At 35.8% G+C, this 25,521-nt stretch overlaps 1 protein-coding gene and 1 long non-coding RNA gene across 2 annotated transcripts; one reads left to right on the forward strand and one right to left on the reverse strand.

The window, feature by feature from the left end:
- Positions 1 to 14,274: 14,274 nt before the first annotated feature.
- On the reverse strand, positions 14,275 to 16,263 carry LOC148698730 (uncharacterized). The gene is made up of 4 exons (XR_015952205.1): positions 16,069 to 16,263; positions 15,863 to 15,974; positions 15,315 to 15,381; positions 14,275 to 14,503 (listed from the first exon to the last, which is right to left on the reverse strand). It is a non-coding gene; the product is annotated as an uncharacterized LOC148698730 (long non-coding RNA).
- A 4,671-nt stretch (positions 16,264 to 20,934) lies between these two features.
- On the forward strand, positions 20,935 to 25,499 carry LOC137746846 (calcium-dependent protein kinase 28). The gene is made up of 12 exons (XM_068486854.2): positions 20,935 to 21,737; positions 22,373 to 22,503; positions 22,693 to 22,734; positions 22,849 to 22,960; positions 23,056 to 23,134; positions 23,274 to 23,443; positions 23,608 to 23,734; positions 23,984 to 24,099; positions 24,194 to 24,301; positions 24,409 to 24,471; positions 24,727 to 24,900; positions 25,035 to 25,499. The coding sequence occupies exons 1-12, from the start codon at positions 21,366 to 21,368 to the stop codon at positions 25,209 to 25,211; spliced, it is 1,671 nt and encodes a 556-aa protein (XP_068342955.2). The 5' UTR covers positions 20,935 to 21,365; the 3' UTR covers positions 25,212 to 25,499.
- The last annotated feature ends 22 nt before the right edge of the window (positions 25,500 to 25,521 follow it).

Here is a 25,521-nt window from a genome sequence, read left to right on the forward strand (position 1 = left end):
CATGAACTAACGGTCAATGAAAGTCAATACCCTCGCATCGCCATATACAGTGGTTAATCAAGGTGGTTCTTGGGTGGGTTTTGTAAAGAGGAGTGAGAGCTTCAAGATGGTGGTGGTGGCGTTGAAAAACTCCAAAGGGGTTGGCCTGAATAGGCGTCGAAAAATGGGATGTCGCAGGGGTCAATTGGGTGGGTTTCTGTGTTTTAGGTCAGGTTTCTCGAAATGGAAACCTGCTACTTTTGGCAGATTAGGCTTTGGCAACTTACTACTAATAGTAAGTCCACATGTCTAAAAGGTCTCACTACTTTCGAGGCTCGTAACTTCTCTGTAAAAATTTATTGGGACGAGTTGTCACACTCCTCAAAATACTTTGTACCTTGCTCACAAATTTTTGTGTTTATGATTGAAACCGTTTATATTATAAGACACTATGTAAAGATCATCTTTATAAAAAAATCAATTAAAACTAGGATCATTTGGTCAATCTTTAAAGAGTTCTGATTATAAGTACAAAGTTCTATAAATAAGTCATGAGGTATCTTAAGCAGGAGTTGCTCCTCAATTCTTAAGGAGCCAAGTCTTTCTTTTTTAAAAATACATTTTCTTATTTTTGGTTGAAATTTTTATTTTATTCCTCAACTTAATTGAAAAGTTAACGGAGTTAACGAAAATGACTACTAGTGGAATAAATGACATAATTCGAGGACGAGAGAAACTATTAGTAGATTCAAATTATTCATCCCTTATCTTGTTCTCTAAAACTACTAAAAATGCAAACCAATAGGCCTATATTCAGATTAAATAACCTAAATCAAATTTACTTAATACCATTCACCATCTAACGGTTAAGTATGCAAACTAACGATGAATGTATAAAATAAATGCATGCATGTGTACAGTAACCAGTTTTCTAATGAAAAACGTTTTATGACTACAGTCCAGGTTATTTGTTCGACTCTCTTGGTCTGTTGTACAAAGAAAGGGCAATAATATCCAAAACCCCATCAAACTAACTCTAAAGTCTAGAAAATTTGATGAAGTGGTACCGTTGATAATTTAGAGCCGTAGCAAAGTTGAGTCAAGATAACTCAGCCCAATCCCAGTCTTGTAGGGCTTAGGAGCTTAATTATGGACTGGACAGGAGTCATCTCCAAATTCACAAAACCTGAAAGCAAAAGGACCCAAAAAAAAAAAAAGAGAGAAGAGAAGTGTTTCGGACCTTTGTAAGTTTCTTGTCAGGTCTTGAAAGCAGGTTTATCTTGTTATCAAAGGTCTTTGTCTTTGAAAAGTGACAAGATAAAACCTTTTTCTGGGACCCTAGATCACTAATTGTTGTTTAAAGTTTAAACACATGCTAAATTTGTGAAGCACACATAACACACAAGTCATAACTCAATCTCTCTCTGTCTCTTAGATATTTTATCACAACCAGTTATAAGAATTCTGCTTTCAGCCTAGTTGAATTTCAAAGCTTATACATAAAATTCAGTTCTCAATAAGGATATGGGGTATGCGATCCTACCTTTATCAAAGAACGGTTAGAACTTGCTATAACGGGTGCAGGAAAACCCTAGCTTCTGATACGAAATTCAGATTAAAGGGACAAGTAAATGAGGCAAACCCTAGTTTTTCTATAGCTATACAAATCATTAAGAATAGGATTCAATAAAGTATGCGAGAGCTTTCACTTTCTACTTCATTAATAACGTGCTTCCATTGTTTGTTTTTAATGTGAAGTAATGGTGTAAAAATAAAGCAGATGAGATGAGTAGTACGGAAAAATCTTCAATAAAATCGTCTCACGACATAGATGATCTTAACAACCTCACAAAATTATGTGACCCTAACTTATATAATTTATCTCATCAACCCTAGCTTATATATATTATTTTATCAATTAGTTTCGCGATGATTCTACTCATTTAAAAGAGCTGCTTTATGCAAGAACCCTACCAAGGTTGTTGTATAGAATCATTACACAATTGACATGTTCCAATCTCTTTTCCCAAGTCACACTCAAAAGCCATGTGAAAGAAGAGGAGAATATTTCATCTATCACATGTTTATAATGTGTGTACCTCTACTGCTGCAAATTCTGCGAGATTGAGAATAAGAGGTTGATTTAGTTATTTATTTTTGGTCAAGGAGGTTGATTTGTTAATGTTTAGGTTTCAACACCCAAGTGCAACTTTTGCAGCAGAACCGAAACACTGCTAACTTATCTGCACGCACAGAATCGGCATTTGATTCTGGATAGCTGCTGCGGTAGATGTGGACCAATCATAAGTCGTACGACCAAGATTGTCTGCCCTCCTAGTTTTCATTCTCTTTCATGCCCTCCTACTTTATCAACCATTCATTTCATATCAAGTTAGTTTATGGCTCCAGATTTCGCCATGTCACCAACAACACTCAAGTTTCTTTAATGCCCAATTTTTCTGCCTTTCCTGCTGCCTTTCCCTCCCACTCAATCTTGGTCCATTTTACGGCAGGAAAATTGGAATGGGAGGGAGTGTTGTTGGTGACGTGGAGAAATCTGGAACCTTAAATTAAATTGATATGAAATAAATGGTTGATAAAATAGGAGGGCATAGAAGGGGATAGAAACCAGGAGGGTAGACAATCTTGGTCCGGTTACCACCGGCACCAGACAACTGCATTGGTCTGTGTGTCCACGTGTAAAAATAATGTTGGCAGGCTAGTCCACTTCCAATAAAACGTGATTGGTTCCTCACATTTATAATATTGTGAGTGTGAATGCTACCTAATTGTGTTCATGCTGCATAACAATTCTTAGTTCTATGTTTCTGAAGTAAACTATGATCACACAATTTCATCTCTTCAATTTTCGAATTGGCTCTATGCACTTTGGAGTGAAATTTACTTTTTTATACAAAGAAATATTCTATACTAAATTAACTTAAATTGCAAAAAGAATGATGTGAACTCGAGTACAAAATGAAACTTTTAAGGGAAATGGATGATACTAGTAATTCTTCTAGTAAATTGGGCAACACATCAGTTGCGAGTGTTGTGCCCGTGGTGATCCCATCTTCCACCAATTATGGTGAGAAGCCTGAGAAGTTCAATGGGACAGACTTCAAGAGGTGGCAACAGAAAATGTTATTTTACCTCACCACTCTAAACTTGGCAAAGTTTCTGACTGAAGATGCACCTGTGTCTGGAACTACCGTAGAAGAGGTGGCTGCAGTAGATGCATGGAACCATTCTGATTTTCTTTGCAAGAATTACATCCTCAATGCATTAGATAATGCACTATACAATGTGTATAGTCCAATTAAAAGTGCAAAAGCCTTATGGAACTCTCTTGACAAGAAATATAAGACTGAAGATGTTGGCATGAAGAAATTCGTGGTCGGTCGATTTCTTGACTACAAGATGACAGACTCCAAGAAGGTTATCAATCAAGTCCAAGAGCTACAACTTATTCTTCATGAAATACATGCTGAAGGGATGTCGCTAAGTGAGACCTTTCAAGTGGCTGCAGTAATTGAAAAATTACCTCCTACTTGGAAAGATTTCAAAAATTATCTCAAGCATAAGCGCAAAGAGATGGGACTTGAGGATTTAATCGTAAGATTAAGGATTGAGGAGGATAATCGTTGCTCTGAAAAGAAGTTTAATAGTCAACTTATGCAAGCCAAGACACACATTGTGGAAGGTGGGTCAAAGAATAACAAAAAGAGGAAGCACTCTGGTGAAAGTTCAAACCAAGGGAATTTTAAGAAGTTCAAAGGCAAGTGTTTTGTTTGCAACAAGACAGGACATCGTGCTAGCGAATGTCGAAACCGCAAATGCCAAGACAATTCCAAAAGGAAGAGTAATGAAGTACACATAACCGAAGAAGAGAGGCTGTCCAAAGAGATCTCTGACATAAATCTTGTGGCTGTGGTATCTGAAGTCAACATGGTGGGAAACACTAAGGAATGGTAGGTGGACACTGGGGCTACTCGCCACATATGCTCTGATAGAAAAATGTTTACCACCTATCAAGAAGTTACTCATGGAGAGCAACTGTTCATGGGGAATTCTTCTACATCCAAGGTTCAAGGCCTAGGAAAGGTAATTCTTAAGATAACTTCTGGAAAGGAACTCACTCTTAACGATGTGCTTCATGTGCCTGATATCAGAAAGAACTTAGTCTCCGGACCATTATTGAGCAAAAATGGTTTCCGTTTGGTTTTTGAGTCTGATAAATTTGTACTAACAAAGAGTGGAATGTATGTTGGGAAAGGATATCTTAGTGATGGTCTTTTCAAACTGAATGTAATGACTGTTGTACCCAAAATTATCAATAAAGTTAATTCTTCTGCTTATATTATGGAATCACCAAATATATGGCATGGGAGGTTAGGACATGTGAATTATGATACTATTCGTAGGCTAATTAACATGGACCTATTACCTAAGTTTCATATTGATATAAGTCATAAATGTGAAACTTGTGTGGAAGCAAAGTCAACTAAAGCACCTTTTCACTCTATTGAAAGAAGTACGGAACCTTTAGAATTAATTCATAGTGATATTTGTGATCTAAAGTTTGTGCAAACTAGAGGAGGCAAGAAATATTTTATTACTTTCATAGACGATTGCACAAGGTACTGCTATGTGTATTTGCTAAGAAGCAAACATGAAGCCTTAGAAGCGTTCACAAATTATAAGAACGAAGTTGAGAATCAACTTAGCAAAAAGATAAAGGTTATAAGAAGCGATAGGGGAGGTGAATATGTTGCCCCCTTTTCTGAATTTTGTACTCAGTATGGGATTATTCACCAAACTACTGCTCCTTATTCACCTCAACAAAACGGAGTTGCTGAACGCAAAAATCGTACATTGAAAGAAATGATGAATGCTATGTTGATAAGTTCTGGGGCAACCCAGAATTTGTGGGGAGAAGCATTGCTTTCTGCAAACCACATTCTCAATAAATTACTTCACAAGAAGTTAGATAAGACACCTTATGAATTATGGAAAGGCACAAAGCCTTCTTATAAATTTCTCAAAGTTTGGGGGTGTCTAGCTAAGGCAATGGTCCCTGATCCTAAGAAAATTAAAATAGGACCTAAAACCATTGATTGTGTTTTCATTGGTTATGCCATAAATAGTAGTGCATATCGGTTTCTTGTACATAAATCGGATAATCCCGAAATACATGTTAATACAATAATTGAATCAAGGAATGCTACATTCTTTGAAAATATATTTCCATGGAAAATTGCACAAGAACAAAGTTCTTTGAAAAGAACTTATGATGACTTTAATAGTAGTCATAGAGAAAGTAATGATAATTATGTTGACCGAGAACATGTACAAGAAATTGAACCAAGACGTAGTAAGAGGGCTAAGATATCAACGTCTTTTGGACCTGATTTTCTTACTTATTTATTAGAAAATGAGCCTCAAACGTATAAGGAAGCTATATCCTCTCCAGAAGCTTCATTTTGGAAAGAGGCTATTAATGCTGAAATTGAATCCATCATGCAAAATCATACATGGGAATTGGTGGATCTTCCTCCTGGAAATAAACCTTTAGGTTATAAATGGATTTTCAAAAGGAAGATGAAAGCAGATGGATCTATTGATAAGTACAAGGCAAGACTTGTCGCCAAAGGTTATAAGCAAAGAGAAGGCTTAGACTATTTTGATACATATTCGCCAGTCACGAGGATAACATCCATTCGTATGTTGATTGCTATTGCAGCAATTCATAATCTTGAGATTCATCAAATGGATGTCAAGACTGCTTTTTTAAATGGTGATTTGGACGAGGAAATTTATATGGAACAACCTGAAGGTTTCATAGTGCATGGCCAAGAAAGAAAGGTATGTAGACTTGTTAAATCACTTTATGGATTAAAACAAGCACCTAAGCAATGGCACCATAAGTTTGACACTACAATGTTGTCAAATGGATTTAAAATAAATGAGTGTGACAAATGTGTTTACACTAAAAGCACACAAGAGGGATATGTCATTGTGTGTCTATATGTCGATGATATGCTAATTATTGGTAGTAATAATGAGATTATTAAATCTACCAAAAGAATGTTGGCTAGTAAGTTTGATATGAAAGATATGGGAGTTGCAGATGTTATATTAGGAATCAAGATTTCTAGAACATCTGAAGGACTAATTTTATCTCAATCACATTATATTGAGAAAATACTTACAAAATTTAGTAATTATGTAAGTAGTCCTGCAAAAACACCATATGATGTCAATTTGCATTTATCAAAGAATATTGGTCAATGTATATCTCAAAGTGAATATGCACGAATAATTGGTAGTCTAATGTACATTACAAATTGTACACGTCCGGACATTGCATATTCAGTTAACAGATTGAGTAGATACACGAGTAATCCTGGAAAGGATCATTGGAAAGCAATTGCAAGGGTTCTTGGTTATCTGAAATTTACACAGAACTATGGATTGCACTTCACAAGATATCCAGCAGTACTCGAAGGCTATTGTGATGCTAACTGGATATCTGATACACAAGACTCAAAATCCACGAGTGGATATGTTTTTACTCTGGGAGGCGGAGCCATTTCATGGAAATCCTCTAAACAAACGTGTATAGCTAGATCCACTATGGAATCTGAGTTCATTGCTTTAGACAAAGCAGGGGAAGAAGCTGAATGGCTTCGTAATTTCTTAGAGGATATCCCCAATTGGCTGAAGCCGGTGCCCGCCATATGTATACACTGTGATAGCCAATCAGCAATTGGAAGGGCACAAAATCATATGTATAATGGTAAGTCCCCGCACATACGTCGTAGACATAATACCGTTAGACAACTTCTCTCAAGTGGTATAATTACCATTGATTACATAAGGTCAAAAGAAAATATAGCGGATCCGTTTACTAAATGTTTGACTAGAGAGCAAGTTTATAAATCATCGAGAGGAATGGGTTTAAAGCCTATGTCATAAGAATCGCCATAATGGCAACCCAACCTAGCTGACTGGAGATCCCAAGATCTAGGTTCAAAGGGACAACCGAATTGTGGATGATTCAGTGGGAGCACTGCGGAGATAATCTCCTACCCATGTCCTATGATGAAATAGTGCTATCTGCAGCGTGTTTAGGATAAGCTTTGCTTTTAATGATTCCTATACTTGGAAATAACAAGTGGGGTATTGTGCAGGATACTCTTAATGGGATATCACCTACATGAGTGTGAAAAGTGGCCGTTTCTATGAGAATTATAAGGCTAAATTCTCTAAAGCACTTAGGATTAACGGGAATTGTTCAGGGCCAAAATGAACACAACCGTAGAATCATATGTGTTCGGAGGAATACCATGTGAATATTATTGTCTTGGTTTACATCAACAGCTGAGTAGTTCAAGACATCGCGTTCACTGATTAGCTAGTAAATCCGATAATATTTCACTAAAGAAGGTTCAAAGCCAAAAGCTACCTCTCCCCATACGGTATTTGTCCAATTAAACTCTCTCTAAGTGTCTGCATCTTCATTTGCATTAAATTTTATTAATTTTCATTCATGTGGGGATTGTTAGAAATTTAATATTAGAATATTAGTTACCATTATTAATATTTAAATATTAAATATTTTAAGTGAATGAAAATTAAAGTGGAAAAACTGAGTTGGTCTTGATTGCCAATTTGGGTAGTCTAGGCAACTATTCAATTAATTTTGTATTGTCATGAAAGTTGCTACGGGATGAATTAGACCGGTTACTCTTGTTTGAAATTTAAATAAGGGTTTAACTGTCTATCTGAAAGGACACATCAGTTAAAATAAAGGCCTGATACATGTGATGTATCATTCGGTCACTTTTGTTTGAACTACTTGAATACACAAATGGTTTTCTCCAGCCATTTCATGTAGTTGGGCTATGACTGTTGAACAAAGGGATGCATCCTTTGTCCTTTTGAAAACAGACGCCTACTTTGAAAATGGGGCATGTCAGTGCCTATAAATAGACCACCAAGTCAAGCATTTTAGAGATAATTTTGCATCCAGATTTCATATAGAAATTAGAGTAGTTTAGTGTTCAATAAAGAGAGAGTTTTAAACACTTTTGGTTCGCTGTTCTTTGTGGATTGGAGTGCTACTTCCGTAAAGAGAAAGATCGTTGTATCCTGGGAGACATTTGCCAACGCAAACCTTGAGGCACCACTGAGGGGCAATCTTGTCTTAAGGCTATAGAATCAAATTCTAGCCTCGGTCTCTTAAGGTTCTTCTATTCCTTGTTTTTCTTGCATTTATAGAGATACTACTGTGTGTTATTTAATAGTTTATAATAAAATATATAGCAGTTTTTTTCCATAACATTTCCAACATCTTGTTGTAAATCCATAACAAGTACAAAATATCATGGCATCAATGAAAAACAAGTATAACTGAAAAAGTGGGTATAACACATAAATTCTAAATAAATCAAGTGTGGTATGCTCATAAAAAATGCAGACACACGAATCCATGCAAAGAGACTCTAACATGAACATGCTAGGTGTTTATATAAGTTACATTCATATACCACAATCACATGAAACTGGCGCTCAGCACATTGCACTAAGTCCTAATTGCCTAATACAAAACTAGTACAGGCTCACACTAAGTGAATTCATTATGAGTGTAAGTGCAATATGAACATACATGCGAAACTTGTTTCGGCTGTAAAACAGGTACTACCACAAATGTAAGCATCCTAAATGAGCCGGTATATCAAATGAAAACATGTCATGGGTCTCCCGTATCTCAAATCACAAATCAAGTAATTGCGCAAAACATTGCATTTCTAAAAGTAATGCATAGCCATAAATCACATCATCAACACATAAACCTTTGAATTTCTAAAACAGGGCATGATACACAATGTCATCTCATCCCTTTGCAATTGGTTTATATGTGTTTTGAGTGAAATTTTTTTTGTGGATACAATGAATATTCCATACCATATTTATTTAAATTGCGAGAAGAGCAATTTAAACTTGAGTATAAATGCTTTAATCAACTTTTTTAAAAGTAGAAAATTAATTAAACAAAAAGCAAACAGTATTGATGGGAAAATGAACCTTACAAAGGCTTGTAAGTAAGTTCGACTCTCATATTGCAAATTGGTTTTATGATATAGTTTTAACTTAATTCATGGTATCAGAGCACCCATGTGTGAAACTCAACGGTCACACGTGCTCCACATCACCTTATTTGTGTTATCTATGTGCAGTGGCGAAGCCAAAATTTACAGAGGGAATGGGCGAAATTCAAAAAAGTGCAAGGTTTAATCGAAGCGGTTGCTTTCACATTGGAGAGTGCAAAGTTTTGAGTCAATATTCAGCAGAAAATAATCTCTCCACAAAAGCGGTTGTAAGCAATAATATCAAAGCCAATGTAAGAAGCTTAAATTGGCTAAGATTAGATCCTAAAAAATGTTAGGCACTAGTCAAACAACGGACTGAAACCTAGATGGATTTAAATTACCGTAAAATAAGCATTAAACAATATTTACTTTGTTTTGAAAATGTAATACAATATTTATAAATAATGTAAGAGTTTAAGATAAATACGGTGGAAGTCTTAATAGGGAAAATAAAAATACATACAATAATTAAAAAAAGAAAAAAAAAAGAAATGAGTTAATAAACCACAAAAAAAAAAAAAAAAAAAAAAAGGAGGGGGTTAGAAGAGGAAAAAAAGGTAAAATAGTTGGGTCCTCATCGGTGCGGACCCAATATATTGACATTACCATTTAACCCAATCAAATCAAAGCCATCTGTCGTTTCAAACTCTCTTTATGCCTATAACCAAGCAACCAACTTTAACCTTACACTTATAACCAAACAGTTCCTTTTTCCTGCGTCCCATGCCGCAGATCTCATCCTCGTCCAGGTCAAATTTAACCTGAATTTCTCCATCAATCTCTCTCCTTCAACGAACCCAACCCTGCCCATTCATACCCAACTTTCTCCTCTGCCATGGCAGCACCTATTGAACTGCTTAATTACTGGTAGTGGAGTAGCCGCTTTCTCTCCTTACTACCCATGGTTGTATTGGGAGTAGCCGCTTTCTCTCATTTATGCCCATGGTAGCGGAGTAGCCGCTTTTTCTCCTTTCATCCCTCCAACCTCTCTCCTCCGTCTTCGTCATTCCTTTGCAAATCCAACCAAACTATCGCCCTTCCTCTGCAAATTTGATCAAGACAGTGCACCGGCCAATACCAATTTTTACAGGTGTCATGAATTTCAACAAGAGTGGAGGGGCTGAACCAGCGCTCCTAGGCGTGTTTTCTGGCAAGGGGAAGGGCGGCCACCACTCCTCGCCCTCACGTAGCTTCGCCATTGTCTATGTGTTAGGCTTGAAAGGTACATTACAACCCACATTTATGGTGAAGTATCAACTTTTTTCAACACCAATTGTTAAAGCGTAAAGCATTCCTTACACTACTAGTGATAGAATCAAACCAAATACAATTTAAAGAATTAGAGTGCCCTGTAACATCTAATTTATCCATCGAGCTCTAATCATCCCGAAACCAAATCCACAAGTTTTGGAGTGAAATCTTAATCCGAGAGAAAGATTAGCGCAAAGAAAAAAGAAAAAATCAATAGAAAATTATTTTACAAATATTAGATGAGAATGATTGGTTTGAACTTTGAAGCATACGCTTCCTCATCATAGGATTGGGATCATCTTTGGATCCCAACCCATGGAGCCAACTGACCAGAAGATTCCAGCTTTCTAATTTCATCTTGTCTTGTTTTGTGTGAGAATTTTTCAACATTTAAACTTATTCCTGACTACAAGATCAAAATAAAAAGATGAGATCTTTTGATTAGTTGGCTCTGCAGGCTAGGATCCGGAGGTGATCCCAGTCCCCCATCATATACTTAGGTAGTGTAAACAAGATTGGTTAATGGTGGTCGTCCACGTGCACGTGATACTGTTGATTGATGTATAATATGTGTAGGGCTTGGATTCTTTGATCGATGAAAAACTAATTTTAATGGGAAAAGTCCAAGTTGGAAGTGTAATTCATCACTGACCATCACAAATCTAAATTTAAAAACATGGCTATGTCAGGCATGCGCTGGCGGCTTCTCTCAATTAATTACTCAAAGTTGATTAGTTTTTTTTATTGTTCGTGTTATTAAACTCCATGCGAACTGTTCAATTGTTTATGTTACATTTCGTATAATATAATAAAATCTTTCTATAAAGAAATATATTCTTTGTAATCATAAAAAACTTCGGTCTCAACTTGAGTTAGTTATGTATAATAATAAATTCTATTTTTAATTAGGGTGAAGTGCCGATTTACTTTCTGAACTATCACCTTAGTAAAAATTAGATCTCTGAATTATTTTTCAGGTAAAATAAGTCTCTAAATTCATTAAAAATTGTTAATTTCATATCTACCATTATATTCAAAGCCATTTTATCCAACTTTTCATCAACTTAGGTACTTCATACACTTTAGATTGTAATTCCGTCATTTTCTCGCATCTAAGCCCTTAACATTTCATATAAGTTGCAAAGCTAATGTCTAATTTACCCTCCAAAGTTAACTCCATACATTATTTTTTTAATGATAAAATTACCAATTTACCCTTCAATGTGTATCACATGCAAGTAACGTGACTTAAATTAACGGAAAATTGAATATAGTAGCTTCGAATCTAATAATAGGGATGTAATTGGTAGATTTTATAATTCAAGGAATGTTTTTTTTGAAAAAAAAAAAAAACAGTTTAAGAACCTAATTTTCACTCAGGTAATAATTCAGTGACTAAATTGACAATTCACCATTTTAATTAAATTATAAAATTCTTCAGCTCCTTTTAAGAAAACCCTCATCCCACATGATAATAATTGTCCATCAGTATAATTTTGTTTCGGACAATCCTTTATTTTTTTAGAGTCAATACTACGCTTTAAGTTTGGTGGTACGACGTAGAGATCTTCTTGTTGAAGTCAAAACATTTCTTGTTTCTCAAGCATGTTTATAGCTTCTTGGCGTGAAACTTTTGGTAGTTATGTACTGTCTCCTTCTCTTTCTTGCCTAATTGCAGCAATTATTTCTTCTTGAGTTAAAGCATACACAGCTTCTTGCACAACTCAACATGAATATTTTCAGGTAGATGACTTCACATATTGACCTTGAGTGTCATGACTGATTTGGTAGAGGAGAAGGAAAAGTATTCACTGGAATTAGTTGAAGATTGCATTGGATGCATAATATGTATTTATAAAATTTACTTAGAAATAGAAGGATTAAAGAGAGCATTACATACATATATACACTAGCTTTTAAAATTTGGGAGATTTTGCTCATCACCATAAACTATGGTGTATGCTCACATCTAATTATTTGTCACATGTCCTTTCATTTAATATTGGTTGATTTTTTTAATTGAAGAAATAACATTTACTGTGAAAGTTAACCAGAGTTAGGTGAAATGACACATGACAAATGATTAGGTGTATGGTAAGCATACACCATAATTATGTGTTGGGTAGAATTGCATCACTAATGTTGGAAATTAGCAAACTCCATCACTTATGTTGTTCTTTGTATCCATACAACTTTTATTAAGGATAACTAAAGTCAAAATAATATTAACATTTTGACTATGTAGACGTTTTACATAGCTCGTTTGAAAGTGATTTTAAAATGACTGAAAACACTTTTAGTGAAAATGTTGTTGGAATCAATCATTAGTAAAAATGCAAGTGAATCTTAAGAAAAAGACTTAAAGTGCTTCTTGCAAGATGCATCTAACTGATGCTTCTTACAAAAAATACTTTTAAGTGTTTTTAGATCCCAAAACTATTTTTTTATTTTATAGTAACACCACATGATAAAGTAGGAGGATTTGAGCATAGAATCTTTTGGAATAATAAGAAGATAAATACCTCTAAATTATCACGGATTAGGTTGATTTAATTACTTTATTAGAAGAATGGACTAGAAAATTAGAAATGATGGAGATAAAGCCATAGTTGACAGGTCACTTTCTATTGTTTCCCATTTTGTTTATTACATTAGTCGAGCCAAAGGTTTATTCTCTATTATTTTTATTTGTGTTCCGTCTCCATTCTTTCCTACCAGTTTCCTGGAGTTTGTACTCAACATTGGGCATATTTTAATTCCAATAAAGCACTCCTCTTAAAAAAAAAATTCAGCAGCCTATATTGCACAATCATTATCTTTTTCAAATTTTAACACAATAATATTATGAGAAAATGTTAAGAAGACTCTCTCAAAAACGAAATTCTTTGTCACCTCATGTTTTTGACACAATATTTATAATGTTGGCATGTAAATTAATATTAAACTTTGAGGTGATAGAGGGTTCATGTAGAGCCTCACTATGAATGAGCCTCTTTAGCATTTATGTAGTATTATTTACACTAGGCTAAGTCACACATTAAACCAACCATATTAATATAGTACTAAATTCGTTATCTACAAAAATTGAACGTAAGACTTTCTACTCACAAGTGGAGAAGAAAATGAAAACCCAGCTTTAGGAATATTGAACATTCATAATAATTTTCACAAGGTCAAGACCTTTAAATAAAGTATATTTAGGATTTAAGTATCAAGGGTGTTTTTTTTAAGGGACTAATTGGTGACTTTACCATGGTAGTTTACCTTTTCTAAGATCGAAGAGACTTAATTTGAGTCATTTTAGTCTCCCTATAATCACTATTGTGCACCATAAAATCTTCTCTTTGGTAATTTTTTATTTTGCAAGTGGCAACAGGGTAGAGCACTAAATCTTTCATTCCATTGACCAAGTCATTCACCAAATACAATGTAAAACCAGAAGATAATTCTCCAACTAAGCAAAAAGTCACTTTATTATCCAATGTAATTTGACTTTTTGTTTCTTATGAAAAGAAAAATGACTGTCTACTGGCTTAGGTTGGAGAGCAAAATTGTAGATGCATACATGAGCCATGACAATATATCACACAAGTAAAGAACAAAATAGTGAACATAAATAATAGAGACAAGTGTTTCCACAAAATTATTTCATTGCCTACCATTAGGCATCGGCTATGATTTAAAAAAAAAATTGTAGTGGCTTTGGGGACAGGGACACAATTTGCGCATGGTTGTCATCAACCAACGATCATGAATGAGATAAAAAGTTAGATATATATATATATAGGTCATTATTTTGATTGAAGATTAAGATCGCATGACACACCCCGACCGAGATCAGGGCGTGCTGACCATCACACGAAGGTGACGTAGCCATGTACACGTGCGGAAGCTAATAAGATAGTAATATAAAGTACGAATAATTAAAAACTAACTAGCATACAAGGTACTAATACAGTGCTAGCGTGTGAGTCACAAATTCAGAGCAAGTCTACAGCAGTCTAAAAGAAAAGATGCGACAATAGTACACCCGAAGGTGACCCTACTATGATGGGTGTCTGTCAGAAGTGCCGGAAAAACCCTCTGGGAAACCACCGGAACTGCTACTCAACTAGAACCTGGAGGGGCGCAAAACAAAAGCGTGAGTGGGCAAAAACAAAGCTTTCAAAAACCATTTATAAAATACTTTCTAACCCCTCGCCGTAAAACCTGTATACTTCCCAGAAAATATATATACGCATAATACATGTGCTAAACATGCTCAATTATATGTCATGTGCTCAATAATATGCCATGCCGAAATATCAAAATGATATGCAAGTGCCCAGGTATAATCATATCAATATCATGTAATATGGCAGCCGGAGTCACCTAACGTGACTATACGGCTGCATCTAGAGCTCAAATCTCAAACTCAATAACTGAACCTGCCCACGAGTCGGAATCACCTAAAGTGGTCTGTACGACAGGCCTGGGTGTAACATATATATACGCTCTAGTGTTACGATCACGTGAAGGCTGTGCGAATAATCGCGGGTCACCTACGAGTCGGAACCACCTAAAGTGGTATGTACGACAGGACTGTGCACCTAACTTGGATCCAAGCTGAGCGTGTGGTGCGGGAGGTGAACATCACGTGAAGGACTGTGCCCTACTCTGGGCGGGAGCACTAACACCGGGGGTGCAGGTTATGAGCTCTCTAAGCATCTCAAACTGCTACTGAATATAAACATGAATACCCCTTACCTGGCACTTACCTGTGCGTCCACAACACCCAATATGCATATGTATATGTACATATAACTACTAACATAACCATCAATGCACGAATAATGATAATGTGACGCATGTCATAAATAATAAACATTAATTAAATTTCTGGGAAAATATAGTATATAGGTATATACGGAAAACCAAAAGCCCACTCACTGGTATGTGGAAGGGTCGTAGCCCCCCTGCCTCGCGTGTGCACGCTCGTCCTCGGGGTACGTGTCACCTATATGCGAAATAGCTATAAAAACGTTAACTTTAAAGCACATAACCAATTTCTCGTAATAACTTCTCATACATTGCTCAATTTGGACAAATGAATATACCAACGTGCTCTACACAACGTCAGGATCACAACCATATTTTTAGAAAAATTTTCCTCCGCCGCACGCGCCAGCCAAGGCACGGCCACGCGCAGGCACGTGCGGTGCACACGGACGGCGTCAACTGACGCCGTGAGGAATATTCCGTTAGTTCTAACGGAGTCCGTCAACGGCGTCAGGAATATTCCGTCAGATTTGACGGAATATTCCGTCTCCTTCTCCGGCGAGGCGACGTCGCCGGCGCCGGAAAACTGGGAAATCTTAAAACCGTGTTTTCTCACTCATTTTTCAACCATTTTCCATGATTCTTGATCCAAATTGAAGCTTAAGACTAGTAGAACAACGTTAGACCACTTTTAAAGCCTAAAAACCACGCGATCATACCTGTCTCCAAACTTAAAAAACCGACTAACTTCGAACCAGGTGATTCCGACGTCCACTTCCGTCCAACTAAGTACTCCGAGGCTCCTTGGGACACCACCAAGCTATCTATGAACTTAGAAATCCCAAAAACATGCTACAATAAGTTTGCATGAATAGTACACAAATCAGAATACCTCGAATCGACGTGAAAACAGTGATAACCTTACCTGAAAATGGTACGTCTGTGCTCCTCTCAGCCTCACGAGTTTGAAGGTGTAGTTGGTTCCCTCGATCTGCTAAGGTTTGAGGGTTATTGGTGTGTGTCCGTACGTTTATGGTGGATGAGAAGGGAAAGGGAGCTCGGGGGAGAGAGAGAGACAGACAGGGAAAAGAGACAGGGAGAGACAGTGAAGGTGAAAGTGTGTGTGTGGCCCATCACCTGCCAACACCACACCAAATGACCAAAAACATGACGAACAAACTAGGGGCAAAAATGTAATTTCACACGTACGTTTTGATATTTCCGGGACGGGACGTCACATCGCAACTTTTTACCATGTAAACAAAAAAAAATCTACACGTATTGATAATTGAAATAAATTTTCCAAAAGTTGACAAATTCCTTTTTCCTTCAAAAAAATAAATTGGAAAAATTCTTAAAACAAGAAAGATAGAAACGTGTTATGGTAATTGTGACAAAATGAAAATCAAATGATTGAGATTGAAGCATTTATTATAAAAATAATGTGAAAGCACAAATATGATGTAAAAAAAAACAAAATTAGTTACGTGTGCAGGGCATGCTAAAATTGCTAATAATAACAAAGAAAAAAAATCAATAAATAGCTGGTTTGCGTAGCACATTGACATTTGACCGTGTCGAGGATATCCAAAGAACAAGCCAACAGTCCACACGTCCAGGAAGAAGTCGGACGCCGAGTTTGTGAAATCTCCATGCAACTCATGACAGTCACGGACCTTGACACCATTGCTAATTACAATTTAGCCCAAGATATTATGATTAATTTAGCTAAAATAGTCTTTAAGATTGATATAACTTCTCACTTTGGTCTATAAGATTTAAAATTGATATAAATGATCTTCGAAATTGTCCACTGCCAATCATTTTGATCATTTCGTAAAAAGTTTCCGTTAAATTGAGGTTATTTTTGTCAAATCAACCTCTTAACTTGAATTTGTTGTTTCTTCAATTTAACGTAGATTTTCTCCAAATGACAAAAATGATTAATAGTGCACAATCTTAAAGACCACTTATAGTAATTTTAAAGCACAAAGACCAAAGTAAGAATTATGCTAATTTCAAAAACTATTTTAGCTAAAAAACTTTTTCTTTTTGTGTTTTGTTTTGAAACGTTGTCTCGATTAGGATGGAAAATGTTTACACTAGTTCTATCTTTTTGTTGTTAAATTATGTTAAATTATTGTAACTTTATACTTTTCACAAACTTTTTGAAAATTGCTGGCTTAATCCAATTTTTCCCAACACATGCTTAAGAATGTTAATGACAGCACGTAAAATAATCTCGTAATTATGCCTATAGACTCTTTTCTCTAAGTCTGCCATTGTGACATTTTCATTGATTGACAACGTCGCATCGTGTTACTGATTTATATATTATAATACAAACAAACTACAATGTTAATATTTCGTCGAATAGTATAATACTGATAGACAAAAACATGTCATGTGCTTGTGTGATTGTCAGATTGAAAGACTACTCCTTGTGAAAAAGCAGAATATAAATTCAAGAACGACAACTTTATTTAGAGCAACATATATTAAATATATGGGTCATATATATTTGACAAAAAGTAGATTATAACATCAAACTACCCGAGTTTGTAGTACACGTATGCCATCATCAATTGCTGGTCCATATAAACACATTTGCCATTTTGGAGGGAAAGAGATTCTCTCCGGATCTCCTCCACCAAATCCACCTAATTAATTAATCTGGATTCTTAAAATTTGATTTAACGGCTAAAAACAGGGAGCTCCTTTAAAAGTTACAATAATTTTAGCAGTTAGATCAAATTTCAAGGGTTCAAGTTAGGTGATTGGGTGAATTTGATGGAAGGGATCCAGAGAGGATCCCTTTCCATTTTGGAGCATATAAGATTGTGCTATTAATTGCATGAAATAGTATATAATTGTCTTCAAGACTTTGTTAGAAAAAATACCCCCTATTTTTTTTTTTTTTAATGAACAACACTACCTACATTAGGGGTAGACTAAGCCTCACAATAAACTACCAATAATATGATTCAAATTTGTTTTTGGCGAGAATCGAACCTAAAACCTCTCACTTATAAGTGAAGAGGAATACTACTAGACCGTAATACTAAATAGCAAAAAAAAAAAAAAAAAAAAGAGCAAAAAAACTTAGGTCTTTGCAATAACCACGTTTGAACTCCTGCATTTCAACTTTAAGATTCAATTACCAATTTTATATTGGAAATCTAAATCTTAGAAAAGGTCCCTATTCTAGACCACAAATTTAGTTTTCATCTTTGAACTCTACTAATAGTTTCTCTTGTTCTCGAATTATGTCATTTGTTTTCGTTAAGTTGAGGGATGAAACAAAAAAAATCATCTAAAAAATAAGAAAATAAAATTCTTATAGAGAAAGACTTGATTCCTCAACGATTAAGGAGGAACTTCCTCTTAAAATACCTCGTGATCTGTTTACAGAGTTTCATACTTATGATCGGAATTCCTTAAGGATTTGACTAAACGATATTAGTTTTAATTGATTGTTTGAAGAGATGATCTTTATATAGTGATTTATAATATGAACGATTTCAATCATAAACACGCAATTATGTGAATAGGCCACAAAGTATTTTAAGGAGGAACTCCTCCTTAACCTTAAAGAGTCAAACTCTTCTCTTTTTTAAATTATTAGATTTTTTTTTTTTTTGTATGAAAATCCACTATACTTTTTAACGGAAAAGAAGACAAAATTAATGAAATGACCACTCATGCAATGCAGAGTTAAGTTAGAGGATGAGATAAACTAATACGAGAGTTCAAAGATAAACACTAAACATGGGGTAGAGTTCGGGGACCTTTGCTACCACACAGTCTTATTGCAATTATACAGTTAAGAATAACATATAGATGATGACATATAAAAAATTTGGTCATGTGTGAAAAAAGTTAAGGTTTCATCGTAAAATTAATTAGCAATATGGAAAGTAATCCAATTACTTATAAGCACATACAAAATCTCTTTATTTCTCAATGAAATTAGTACTCTCAACAAGGTTACTTCTTGGTCATACACTTAACAGTAAAAATTTCTCTTTCCTGTACACATCAATTATCAAAACAATGTTGTTTCTAAACTTATATTAGAACTAGTTTGGCTAACTTTATGTAGTTTTTCTTTTGGTCTAATAAATTGAGCTAGTTAACTTTAGACGAAACATTTCCATGAACTTCATAATTTCTGCAGTAAAGTTTACACGGTGTATCACTTCTACCGTAAAGTTAAGGTTTTTTACATTGACATAACTCCTTATTTTGATTTATGACAATGAAAATCGATAGAAATTATTTATGAGTTTATCCACCGTAAATTATTTTGGTCATTCCGTGAAAAATCTGTCGATATTCTTGTTAAATTGAGGAATTAGTTTAACAAAAATATCCAAAAGATGATTGCGTAATCGTTTACGTGACAATTTAGCAACGATACAACGATGATTTGATTGCCCGCGCACTAAGGGAACCTAGCTAAGGTGGGCTAAATTAATGATTGTGGAGTCCTTGGTAAATTTCCCCATCTGCATTGATTGATGTCACGAAAAGATTACTTGTGTTTAGCTACTGCAACCTACTAGGTTTGGATGGAGAGAAACAACGCACGATTCTTTAGAAATAAAAGCATTGAACTTCTCCAAAACTTGCCAACACCACTATCAAAAGTAAATTAAACTTTCGTGGTCCATACTGTTTATTATTGTTGTTTCTATCTTTCTCATTTCGTGAGTTGTGATTATAACACGTGAACAAAAAGATAAATACAAAAGTAAGATACGCTGGCGCCATGTAAGTTATTATGTACTAAAAGGTGATGTCTCTTCCTTGAAAGTTGTTGAGAACTTTAGGACTTATTTAGAAGTGTTTTTAAAATGAATGAAAATACTTTTAGAGAAAATGTTCGTCTTCCAGGAAGCAATTCAAGTGTTTTTCCAGGATTTATTTCTATTTTCACTAAATGATTGGTTCCAAAAATATTTTCATCAAAAACACTTTTAGTCATTTTAAAAACATTACAATATAAGTCCTTAAGCATTATGGGACCCTACCTTCAAATTGTTATGTTGTTTGCCCGTATAGTGTAGTTGTTGTTTTGCCTGCCTTGGACTAGTTGGTGTATAGTTGTCGTTGTGGCGTTTGGTTTTGAGGTAGGATCACAATTCAAAATCTACCCAACAAAGTTGGGAAAAATCAAGAAAAAGATAACATAAGCAAAACCTAATCCCTGCACTAACAAAAAATAAGCAACACATAATATACTTCCAAGATTCAATTGCTTTTTTTCTTTTTTTCTTTTGTCAAAGATTTAATTGTTTTTTATACAAAATTATTTACAAAAACAGATAATTACGAAAGAAAATTGTTATTAGCACTTCAAAAATTTTATTCTACATTCTTAATATATATTTTTTTTAATAATAGAAAATTTGAAGTACCAAATAAAATTTTTGAAGTAGTAATAACAATTCCTATTACTAAATTACGATTATTACCTACAATTGCAAACTCACAATTTGCTATTTTCATTGTTTCACCCCTCACTCGATAATCACTTTCCTCTTCTATCTTTATTCTCTTTTCTTATTTTGAAATTCTTGCCGCGTTATTACGTGTGCTTATATTATATCTTTTATTCCCCGATTACTATTCTCTTTTTAACTATTAACGCAATACTTAAGAAAAAAGTAAAACAAAAATATTTTACCGCGTTGCACACACATCCCGTGTGTATATATATATCTTCTAGAATTTCCAAAAATAAAAAAAAAATTGTTTTTTTCTTTTCAATCAAAGACACAAAAGGGAAGGAAGTTCCCAAAATTTATCTTGAAAGTAAATAATAATAACGATCTCCTCCCGACAAAAAACTGAAAAACGGTGGAGCTTCCGCGCCACCACCGTCCTCCGTAGGCCGGTTCTCTCTCTCTCTCTCTCTCTCTCTCTCTCTCTCTTTATTTTTATTTAATTTAATTTTTTTCATTCTTTTTGGTTTGTCAAAAGAACCCTCTTTTGACCATCCCTCTCCGACTCCACCCTCTTTCTTCTCTTCTTCCACCTATCTGCTCCAATCTTTCCTCATCCCATCTCGTTATATTTATATATCTCTGTATCTATATGTCTCTCTGATCCTTTCTGTGAATGATCGATTTCCTTCTCCGCCAGCATTGGTTTTGGATCAAAACCTCTGAAAAGTAAAACCCCTCTTCCTTTCTCTGTTTTCTATCTTCTGGGTCAACCATGGGACTTTGCTTCTCCGCCGTCAAGGTCAGTGGCTCAAATAGCAACAACAACGCCCACGGCACCGCCGCCTCGAATCACAACCGGAAACAGAGGACAGCAGCCGGGAAGCAAGAACAGAGACCCACCCACAGACCCAATGAGCCGCCCAAGAGGCAGGCTGTTCATAAACCTAAAAACAAGTCCAACTCCAGGAGCCGGAAGGGGGCCGTTCCCTGCGGAAAGCGGACCGATTTCGGGTACGATAAGAATTTCGATAAGCGGTACACGATCGGGAAGTTGTTGGGTCATGGGCAATTTGGGTACACGTATGTTGCAACCGATAGGGCAAATGGGGACCGAGTTGCGGTCAAGAGGATTGATAAGAACAAGGTATTAGATTGGAATCTCAAATTTGTGAATTGGGTTTTGTATTTTTTTGGATCATTGATAGGAAAGTTGCTATTCTTGATCTCATTTGGTTGAATGACAATTTGGGGCTGATAAGTTTTTCCCTTTTCTTCATTTTCCTTATGATGAATTGCGAAAGATTCTACTTTGGTGGAGTTCAATTGTTAAATAAGATACGAAATGTTGTTGAACAGTCTTTTGTGTGGGTCTTTCTGAGGAGTGGAGAGTTAAAGCTTCCCACTTTTTGGGGTTCAGTTGTGGTTTCTGAAAGTCTGATCCTTTTGAGCACCTCTTCATTCAATTGTTAGTTTAGCTGATTGCATATATATAGTTGCAGGTAGCAGCTGACAATTACTCTTAAGTTTTGTCAGGGCATGCCCTTGATTTTATAGCAGGCATCGTTAGCAAAGTCATTGTTTGTTTCGGCTTTCTGTTCATGCCAAGTTGCAAGTGTTGAAATATGTATTTCATTTTGTTTCTTTTCAGCCAGTTTTCCTGAACATGTAGCTGTTAATCACGAGTATTAATGCGTTCATTGGCGAGATAAATATTTTTTCCCGTTTTCGTCTTTGTAAATTGTTCTATTAGTGCTTGAATGATCTTTGGTTTGGCGGCAGATGATTCAACCTATTGCCGTTGAAGATGTTAAGCGAGAGGTCAGGATATTACAGGAGCTTGCAGGCCATGAGAATGTGGTCCATTTTTGTGATGCATTTGAAGATGAATCTTATGTTTATATAGTTATGGAGTAAGTTTCCTTTTATATTCTTTTTAGATTATCCATTGTTCTCCTTTTTTTTTTATTGATACACACTCCTTTTCTGGTTACGGGTTCTTCGTCATTTCTGAGACATTATTTTTTATAATAATGTGAGTGTATGTTTCATCATCCTATTGATATCTTGCTCATTTTGTCTTCAATATTCTGCCTTTTCAGGTTATGTGAAGGCGGTGAGTTGCTGGATCGGATTTTAGAGAAGTAAGATTCCTTGAGTCCTGAATAAATACTAATCTGATTTCTGGTTGACCATGAAAGTTGTTCTGTGATATCTTTTGTAACATTGCAATTATATCCTTGTTCTTGGTTAATCAGGAAGGACAGCCGTTACACTGAAAAAGATGCCGCAGTAGTTGTAAGGCAGATGCTCAAGGTTGCAGCTGAGTGTCATTTACATGGTCTGGTGCACCGTGACATGAAACCTGAGGTATAAACAAGTTTGTTAACACGAATTCATCCACTATGTTTAGATATTTGTAACCTCTAGATTGTTGTAACCTTACCTTTATTCTTTGCTTGTAGAATTTTCTTTTCAAGTCGAAATCCTTAGACTCGCCTTTGAAGGCCACAGACTTTGGTTTGTCTGACTTCATAAAACCAGGTATGCATATTTGCAGTCCTAGAAAGATTTGATCAAGAGATTTACAAGTTCCTGTCAGTGTTGTTCATCTATTTCTTGTGACGAGGTTTCTGGCCATTTGTATTTGAAAACTATAAAGTTGTTTAAACTGAAAATGCAGGAAAGAAGTTTCAAGATATTGTTGGCAGTGCTTACTATGTTGCTCCTGAAGTATTGAGACGCAAGTCAGGGCCTGAGTCAGATGTTTGGAGTATTGGTGTTATTACCTACATTTTGCTTTGTGGGAGACGTCCATTTTGGGATAAGACCGAAGATGGTATATTTAAGGAGGTGTAGTACATTCTTAATTTTGTATACTAATAAACCCTTTCCCTTCTCTGTTTTGTTTTTATTTTTTATTTTTTGGGGGCAAGAACTGTGTGCCATTTCATTATTTGCATAGTGGCACCCACCCCGCCATTTTCTGTTAGTAGACTTACCTCTCTTTATTGCAGGTCTTAAGGAACAAGCCTGATTTTCGTCGCAAACCATGGCCAAGCATAAGTAACAGTGCTAAAGATTTTGTTAAGAAGTTACTTGTGAAGGATCCTCGGGCAAGGCTAACTGCTGCTCAGGCACTATGTATGTCCCTAGATCTTATTCTGGTAGAAATAATGCTGATTACACTAGCATTGGAAAGGCTAATGTATTTGTGAAAGTTCAAGTTACTGGCTTTGGAAATGATTTTTCAATGTTTGCTATCTTTGCAATTGAGTTGTTGGTGTCAATAGTCATATATCCAGAGACTGTTATTAGTTTATTTCGTGGCGATTATTTGAAGTGATAAAAGATTATCTCTTTTGGGGGATTAACAGTTCGTTCTATTTTCAGCACACCCGTGGGTTAGAGAAGGGGGTAACGCATCAGAGATTCCTATCGATATATCCGTTCTCAATAACATGCGCCAGTTCGTGAAATATAGTCGTTTGAAACAGTTTGCTCTAAGGGTAAGAAAGATTTCCTTCTGTTGGAGTTTCCAATGCATCAAGACAAGTGTGTTTTGTATTTAGTATCTGTTATTCAAAATTTATATCCTTGCAGGCATTAGCTAGCACACTTAATCCTGAGGAGCTGTCTGATCTCAAAGATCAATTTGATGCAATTGACGTGGATAAGAATGGTTCTATTAGTCTTGAAGAAATGAGACAGGCAAACCTTTATCCCATTAAGTTTGAACTTTAGAATTTGATACCTATTTCTTTATGGAATGTAGAATTTGATACGTCTCTAACTTCTAAATGATGTCTTTACTGCAGGCGCTTGCTAAGGATGTCCCTTGGAAATTGAAAGATGCGCGTGTTCGTGAGATACTGGACGCGGTATGCCAACCCCACAACTTTTTCCTTTTTCTTTTTTCCTTCTCTCTACAAAGGGAAAACCCTGCCTCTGTATTATGTTCGTCTTTATGCCAGTCTCTTAGGGTCTTCTTCCCCTTATGATTCTTTCTCGTTGGAATCCTTCTTACCCTTACTGCACCCAAGGCGATGTGAATCTAACATCGATCTTTATATCAGTGTTTTTTGTGTTGCTTTCTCTGTACGGTTTGAATATGGTTGTTTACTTGCTTGATTCAGATTGACGTCAACACCGACGGGCTTGTGGACTTCACTGAGTTTGTCGCGGCTACTCTGCATGTGCATCAATTGGAGGAACATGACTCAGAGAAGTGGCTGCAGCGCTCACAGACAGCTTTTGAGAAATTCGACATAGATAGAGATGGGTTCATAACTCCGGAAGAACTTAGAATGGTTAGTATTAGTTCCATGCATTGCCTATCCCCCTTCCCTCTCAGACGACACGGATACATGGCACACCGAATTGGTTCGAGTGGTGTTCTTGTTAATTTTGCTAATATACGATATTGCTTTCTTTTCTTTTGCAGCACACGGGTCTAAAAGGTTCTATTGATCCACTTCTTGAAGAGGCGGACATTGACAAAGATGGGAGGATCAGCCTATCAGAATTCCGTAGACTTCTGAGAACTGCGAGCATTAGCGCGAGAATTGTGACTAGCCCACCTGGTCACCGGAATGATAGGAAGGTACAAGATTGGAAGTAAGAGAGGTGTATGAAAGGTGTTCTGGTTTTTTAGTTTATAACCATCTCGGACCACGTTTGAACTCAAGTATTCAGCAATTGTATTCTGCATAGGATTTGGTTTAAACGTTAACTGAGACGTGTGATGTTAGAGTTGGTGTGGATCTGAAAGGGTGGCGGCTCCGGCAATGCTACGGTGGTTGTTCTAAGTGTACATCGTTTTGCAGGTCTTGGGGATTTATTGGTTGTGCTATACAATTTACGATGTGTGACAAAAATAAGTTTTAATAAGTATAGCAGATTACAACCACAACTGGGTTCATGCAATAGAC

This window comes from Pyrus communis, chromosome 2 (genome assembly GCF_041283825.1).
Source record: "Pyrus communis isolate YQ-2024b chromosome 2, ASM4128382v1, whole genome shotgun sequence".
Lineage (NCBI taxonomy): Eukaryota > Viridiplantae > Streptophyta > Magnoliopsida > Rosales > Rosaceae > Pyrus > Pyrus communis.